General features: G+C 43.2%; 1 protein-coding gene across 1 annotated transcript; it reads left to right on the forward strand.

The window, feature by feature from the left end:
* The first annotated feature begins 186 nt into the window (after positions 1-186).
* Positions 187-3,078, forward strand: gdap1 (ganglioside induced differentiation associated protein 1). Its single transcript, XM_028433252.1, has 6 exons — positions 187-351; positions 924-1,116; positions 1,402-1,575; positions 1,649-1,743; positions 2,029-2,143; positions 2,291-3,078. The coding sequence occupies exons 1-6, from the start codon at positions 193-195 to the stop codon at positions 2,641-2,643; spliced, it is 1,089 nt and encodes a 362-aa protein (XP_028289053.1). The 5' UTR covers positions 187-192; the 3' UTR covers positions 2,644-3,078.
* Positions 3,079-7,888: the final 4,810 nt, after the last annotated feature.

Below are 7,888 nucleotides of genomic sequence, written 5' to 3' on the forward strand. Positions count from 1 at the left end.
GAGAGAGGGAGAGAGAGATGGGGGGGGGCAACACAATAATGACTTGTACCATGTGACTACACAGTGCCGTTCTCAGAATGAAAACAAATACATTTCGTTCCACTCCAGACCAGCAGGGGGCGTCTATTTTCCACCGTCATGCGGTGCGCTGCCTTCACTTGTCCCCCCCTAAAATCATCACTAACAGATAAAATGGCGTCGGAAAACGGCTCTGAATCTCAAGAAGAGAAAGCAGCTCTTATTCAGACGGACTCAGAGGAAGCTGCGCCTCAGCAGTGCGGCCCAGCAGCCACAGGAAGTCCCTCTAAACTGAAGCTGTACCACTGGACGCAGTCCTTCAACTCCCAGAAGGTGAGTGCGTTTCAGCACCACAGGTCAGTGGACAGCTCCCCTCCTGTCAGAGGCGTGATGACAGTGAAATATGGCTGCTGATGCTGCTGCTGCTGCTGTGGATGCTGACAGCTCCATCCCAGCCATTCAAACTAATGTACACATCATAATAACCACACTAAGCAGTTTGTTTACTTTACAGCACCAAGACGAGTTTTGTTTTTGTCCTAAGGAAGGCATCATGTTGTCATTATATGCTCTAAAGCTGTAAAGTATAACTGTTGTATGTGTTTGTCAGATTATGGACAATCACTCAGCAATGTAAACAATCTTCAGATGCAGGTCTAGCAGACTAGAGTGTAAGATTCCCTCCCTTTACAACCAAAATCAGTTTAGCAGTATGCTAAAGTTGCACATGAAAAAAAAACATATGCATCTGCACACATCTCTTATTTGTAGGAATCATGCTTTTAGATATTTACCCATCTGTGCAAGCATTCAAACAATCACACACACACACGTAGGCAACCAACTTATCAGTCACCCCTTGTGCTTTAATCTCTGCTGACACTTGTCACTTGTTGTTTTTCCAGGTGCGTCTGGCCATTGCAGAGAAAGGTCTGAGCTGCGAGGAGTACGATGTGAGCCTGCCACTCAGTGAGCACAACGAGCCGTGGTTCATGCACTTGAATCCTGCTGGTGAGGTGCCGGTCCTCGTCCACAATGACAACGTCATCTGTGACCCAACACAGATCATGGAGTATCTGGAGCAGAATTTCAATGATGGTGAGACAAAGGGACTCTTTAGTCTTTCACATGTATCCGTTTTTCTATGATTTCATTTGTTTTTATTTTCTTCTTGGTTTGCATATAAGCTTTTTTTCTGCAACGAATCACCTTAAAAAGAGGGACAACCTGGTAAGCACGGAGCAGTTTACCTTGACACTTAGTGTCTAACATAGTCCTGTAGACCCTCAGTAGTGTTGTAGGTAGAGTCCTCCTGAACTCTGCATGGCCCGTGGTGGTGGACATGAACATTTTCTCTCTTCTTCCTGACTTATTTGTCTCTAGAGGGCACTCCCAAGCTGGTCCCTGAAGAAGGCAGTACATACTATCACAGAGTGCAGCACTACAGAGAGCTGCTGGACTCACTACAGATGGATGCCTACACCCATGGCTGCATCCTCCACCCTGAGATCACAGTGGACTCCCACATACCAGCATATGCTGCAACATGCATACAAAGTAAGACATTAACACAGTGGTGCTGCTGCTCATCTTAGATCTTTCTTGCTCACTCTGGCTTTTGTTGTGACAGCACAGATTGGGAACACGCAGTCTGAGCTGAAGAAGCTGGCTGAGCAGAACCCAGAGCTTAAAGATGCTTACATAGCTAAGCAGAGGCGCTTGAAAGTAAGTTGTTTGAATGTTTTATTTAATGTAATTTGCACCAAAAATCAGGGTAAAATTACATGAATTACACTCCAAGTTTGATTTTGTGAAATCCTGCAAACTACAGAATATGAACTGCAGCTCCTCATTTTATTTGTAAATTCAGTCTGTGGATTTTTGGGTTGTAGCATATTTCTTTGTGAAATATTTATTAATCTAAAAAGGCATAAAATTAAAGTCTGAAAATTCATATCATTCAATCCATACATGAGTGTAATAAACAGCAGTTTACCTGTTCTTCTGTAGTCCAAGCTGTTTGACCATGACAACATGAAGTACCTGAAGAAGCTTCTGGATGAGCTGGAAAGTGTGATGGACCAGGTGGAGACGGAGCTACAGAGGAGGGTGGAGGAAACGCCAGGTAACCACCTGTCACTCAGCAACCACTGCAGGCAGACATACAGATTATTTTCAGTCAGGTTGCAAAGCTCCAGCTGTGACTCATCCTAACAAGTTACTTTTTGCAGACAAGAGCAGTTTGAACATCCTCTTACTCTTCCACCCACAGAGGAGGGCAGCCCCTCCTGGCTGTGTGGAGACTTCTTCAGCATGGCCGACGTCTCTCTGGCTGTCATTTTACACCGCCTGAAGTTCCTCGGTCTCTCCCAGCGCTACTGGGGTAATGGGAACCGGGTAAACGTGGAAACGTACTACATGCGTGTGGTGGAGCGCCCGGCCTTTAGGAGAGTGTTGGGCCACGTCAACAACATCCTGATCTCCGCGTTGCTTCCTGTGGCGTTCAGAGTGGCCAGGAAGAACGCGCCGGTTATTGTTGGTGCGACGCTGGTGATCAGCATCCTGGGTGGAGCTGCATACCTCGCTTTTCTTTACATGAAAAAGAGGATGACTGCCTTCAGCTGAGGAAGATGAGGTGGTTAGGGATTCAAATGTCAAGAGCTAAAGTACATAGAAAAATATTAACAAAACATAAAGAATTTTAGTGTTGCTGGTTGCACAAAATGCACAATTAGTCATCTTTAAACTGTAACTGCTGCATTGCATTACACCAAATGATCAACATAAGGACCATACTACTGTATTTGCATGTTTTGCATTGATAGTCACATTGTATATGTTATACAGTGTGTGATTGATCTGGCAAATATGCATCTATGAGAAAAGCATTGAACTTGTGTTACAGTCCATGTGGCTGCACACAAATGCACCCTTCCCCTGAAACTATAAGGATCCAATCATAACACTGACATGAATACAATCAGATGCAACTAGATCACGGACATGATCATGAATAACTAAAAACAGTGCAGATCCATCAGTAAAGAGTAAACTTCAGTTGTTTCCAAGAATCTGAATATATTGCCTATAATGTGTGCTTCTCATTTATTCTTTCATTGGCATCAACATTTGCATGTTTTGCAAATTAAAAACAGGAACACTCGAAGCCTGCAGTCTGCTTTCTGTGAACGAGTGCACCAGTACTGAACGTCCCTATCTGCCCTGCAGTTAAAATGCAATAGATGTCTATGGATTTGCTCTATGCAAATGTAAGACTCTATGCTATGAGTCCACCATCTGTCTGAAATTAAACCTGCTCCCAAAACAACTTTCCCTCTAATTCAAATGCAATCCTGAAATTCACAAGCATCATGTAATAAGCAAACACATAAACATAAACAAGATTCAAAACGCTCACTTTTCCAAGAATCTGGACGGTCGTCAACGTCCGAACCTCCAGGGCAGCACATTTAACATATGTTCTGCTTTGATTTATTTATTTATTTATTTACGTTTTTTTTGTTTTTTTCCTCTTCACATGAGTTTAACCGCACATAAAACAGACATGTTTTACAACTTTCAGCAAAGTCTGGCCTTTGTTTCTAGTGTCCACGGGTCTGGGTAGTGTAGCTGTCGCTGAAATGCCTCACACGTGCTATAAAGCCACATGTGAGTCGAGATGTCAAAAGCAGTGTGTTAGCTCTGGAAAAATTACACTCCTGCAAACAGCAAAACCGAAATGATGTCATTATTTAAGAGTTGTATCACACAGGTGCTATTCTGAAGGACAAGGGTCGAAGTCGTAAATTAAGATTTAAAGGATTTTATGGGATAAGAAAATACATTCACAAGATATGTTATTACTCTTGACAACATGTCAAAGAAAAATAATAAAATTTAAGCTTTAAGAGCATTATTGTTAGGAAATGAAATATCCATATTCCCCACTAGAGGGCAGTGTTTCCTCAAACAACACTCATCTCTGTGGGCTATGAGAGGGAAGTGGGGACACTCTGTAAACTTCTGCATGTTCCAAATTACTTGTACTCTCTGAAAACTTTATTTACAGCATGCAGGATGACGTGGATTCCATTCAAGTGGTGCAGAGCTGTGGGACTGCTACATATTAGAGTGATATTTGCAGCCAAAAGTGATTCAGCCAACTGACAAAATAAACCTCCTGTTGGAAGCTGGACACCATCACCCTGCTTTCAGATGATTGGTGCTGACGTCTCGCTATTCGAGTTGTTTAAAACCAACCAGGTGCTTCACAACAATGATGACTATCAGGAGCAGCCGGGTTTAACAGTGCTCAGCGCCTCGGCCGGACACTCACCGCACAAAATATATGGATCTAAACACTGGCTGAAATGTATAGTAGCTGGGTTTGATAAGTTAACAGATACATGTAAAGGACATGTTTCCAATATTTAGAATAAAAGCTCACTTCCTTGGTTTTTTATTAATATATGAATCACAGACCTAACATTTTCTGCCAAACCCATAGCTCCCAGGAAAAAACTAAAAAAAAACAAAAAACAAAAATGGTTTCCTCATTGAGCCTGAGCTATCAATCATCACTTAAATACACTAAAAGCTAAAAAAGAAGGTTTATGGCTGTTGGAAGTGTCTCACCTTCAAATTGCAACGTGCAGATTTTAGATCTGACTTGGAAAACACCTCTGTTAAGTATTTTTGGGGACACATGGCTAAAGTGATTTTGCCTGAAGGTGATGCCAATGATCCCGCTTTGAGGAGAATATGAAAAATGTGGCCAACCAAAAATGGATGGCAACCGTACAAAAATCTGCAAACCTTTCAGCACTGAAGCAGTAAGACATACATTTTTAACAATGAATCAAGCTGGGCTCTGTGCTGAAGCATGCCTTCAAGTTTAAACAGACCAGTATGCAGGAGAGGAAAGCCTGTTTATCTGCAGTTTTTCTTAACAAATTTAGCACTTATGTGAACTCGTAGTCCTGACATGAGTTCAATGAGTTTACAAAACATTCAGTTTTTCCCCCTTCTCTGACAAACATGCCACCAAAAAGCAGTCTGTAGAAAGCAGCATGGAAAGAAGGTAATACACCAAATGTATCCTTTACCATGGAAGATAAAACAGTTGGGGGGTATGTGAGGAGTGAAAGGAGCCTAATGGTGGCCATAAGTGAAGGTGGAGTGAATCCTTTGCCTTTTTTCACCTGACCTAAAAGGTCAATCCTAAGACTGGAAAACAGAAAGAAGCTCACATTCATCACTGGTCAGATAGAACAGTCATTTTAACTCTTGTGCTGCCTGCTAGCAGCCAAGACGGTCAACTGATAGGGCCGATAAAAAACAGTAGGGGACCTCACTATGCTTTTTTGCATTTTGAAAATACAAATATTATTTTGTTGGTGTCTTATTATCTGTAACACGTGTGAAGAATGCTGGTTGGCGAACCCCCGTCTGCACTGCATTCTTTGTACCTCATATGAAGCACACTGATGCCTTTAATGGTCTTGTATGGCTGTGTTAACAGAGGGACTGGCTGAAGCAGACTTCCAGGTAAGGGTGTTAGCTATAACAGACCCCCAAATGTCACGCGTCTGTCCGCAGCCAGGTCCAAACAGCACCAAGGCCTCTGCAGTGCACACCACAGTGTGATAAATGAGACTCCACGCTGCGGCTGACGTCCTTGATGATGTGGCATTAGAGTCCAGACCTCTGTAGATTATTTGTATTCCCATTTAGAGCATCTTTAAATTCCTCTGGTGTGCCCTAGAGACAGTGACTGGCATCAAGTCAGACCACTAACACAGAGCTGTATGCTGCCATTCAAATAAACAATAATCAACTGTGTGTCAGGGCATCTGCAGCTCCCTACATAGTTCCATGAACTTTTCCCAGTAGGGAGCATCTACGTCACAAGTACTGGGTGGGGTGGTGCAGGTTTTGGAGAGTTGCATGGAAACCCCCAGCAGACATACAGACAAACAGAGAGAAAGAGGGGGGGTTGTGGTACAGTGTGTATGGACGGCTGAGAATGATGGATGGAAATAAGATGCTTGGTGATGAAAGTGAGACGGGAGGGGTCAAGGATGTAACTGACCTCGAAGACTGTGTCTGAGCATAGAAGCAAAAAAAAGAAATGTAACTCAGAGGGCGGGGGTTTCTTCCTGGATTGACTCTGTGTGCAGAAAGTGAGTCAGGTGGACAGTGAGGTGATTTGTGTTGCGTTGGATGTCCACAGACAGGCAGGCTGGGTAAACAGAAGCCCACGCAGCAGTAGCTGACAGCGTACTTGATGTGGCCCGGCTTCCCCCGGCAACAGTGTGGACTGGAAACTTCCACAGACAATCCAAAGACTGTGAGGGTGCAGGAGAAAGATGAGATAGCGTAGGAAATGCCATGGGTAGAAGGAAAATGATGATACAAACCAGAGGAGCAATTAAGCAATCAGGAAAAGATGACCAGTGTTTCAGTGATAATCATCGAATTCTCCATCACATCTGCAAAACCAATGGTGCACATGATTCTGTTGGAGAAAATGATGAGCTCCATTTGTTCCTCAAGAGTCTACAGTGACATTACATAATGCGACTGGAGACACAGGACTGACATGGCAAAGACGGAGCAGCTTGGTGAACGGAGCAGCAGCTGTTTCGCTCTTTGTACAGCAGCAGTTCTGTCACCGCTGTTGCATCAGATGGCTGTTATTTTATCTCCATGGTGATTTTTGGACACCAACCAGTGAAGATGTCTAAAATCTGTTGGCTCCATCAAAAGGTGTTCTGAGAAAAAAAAACGCCTAGCCTTTCCAGAAAGCGACCAGCCTGCGATACAGTGTTTGCTGAGTAGACAGAGGTGGGATCTGGTGATGTTGACACTACTGTTAAAATGACCCCCCGCTGGCTCGCTCTTCACAGCTTTATGATGAAACCCTGTGCCACCATTCATCCCCACATGTGCTCCTCAAATATTTAAACTTGGCCTGCATAAACACGACTGTGCAGGAGAGATGATACCCAACGCCGTTTGGAGAGGACCTGCCGCATTATAAATCTCTGTTTGAATGGCCAGATGTGGCCAAGGCAAACACGCCATCGAGATTTTATTGTGTTAATGAATATCTCTGTGTATGATGGCTTTGCCATAACCATGAATATTAAGCAGTGATCGCAGGAGGGATTAGAGGTGAATTATTTTCGAACTTTTTTTCACCTGTGTGGAAAGTTTGAAGGAGGTTTTACATTTGTGTAAAATGTTAAAGCAGTCCTGCATCAGTTGGACTCAGATGAATGTCAGAGTTTCTCTCAGAGAAGGTTAGAGGAGGTCGTTCCAACTGCTGCGCAAAGGATTATGGACAGGCATAAATACAAAGCCCAGCCTGAGAGCTTTGAGCACCACGTCCAGCTTGCAGGCAGGAAATCAACACACACACACAGTTATTGACAAAGGTGAACTGCCACCCACCCAGCCTGTACTAGTGTAATACCACACCTTACCACAAGATGGAATAGTGAGTCAATGTAGGAAGATGGCAACAAGCTGTTCATTACTACACTGTTGATTTGTCAAGTTTTAGTGTGCAACACCATCAAAAACACTTGTTAATATCTAACCCACTGTCATTCCATGATGTGAAATCATCATTGTTTTGTAGCCTGGACAGCCATCCCAACTCACTTTGCAAAAATTCTCTCTGTGTTCGTAACTGTTGATCTAAAATGCGATGGGCATTTTTTTTTTTTTGGCAGAATAGCTAATCATTTTTTATAGCATACCTGCTACACTGCACATTGTTTTGGATGTCTGTGTTTGTTGGTAATGCCCCCTGGAAATCCAATTCAAATCTACACAGACAAGACTTTTCAAAGAATAAACAAAG

The sequence above is a fragment of the Parambassis ranga genome, chromosome 20, assembly GCF_900634625.1.
Source record: "Parambassis ranga chromosome 20, fParRan2.1, whole genome shotgun sequence".
In the NCBI taxonomy this organism is placed as follows: Eukaryota; Metazoa; Chordata; class Actinopteri; family Ambassidae; genus Parambassis; species Parambassis ranga.

Bases quoted from the DNA above. Each gene is read 5' to 3' on its own strand.
- gdap1 (XM_028433252.1), top strand. From the start codon at position 193: ATGGCGTCGGAAAACGGCTCTGAATCTCAAGAAGAGAAAGCAGCTCTT. The intron at 1,117-1,401 runs GTGAGACAAAGG...ATTTGTCTCTAG, and splicing joins GGAGCAGAATTTCAATGATG to AGGGCACTCCCAAGCTGGTC. The intron at 2,144-2,290 runs GTAACCACCTGT...TTCCACCCACAG, and splicing joins GAGGGTGGAGGAAACGCCAG to AGGAGGGCAGCCCCTCCTGG.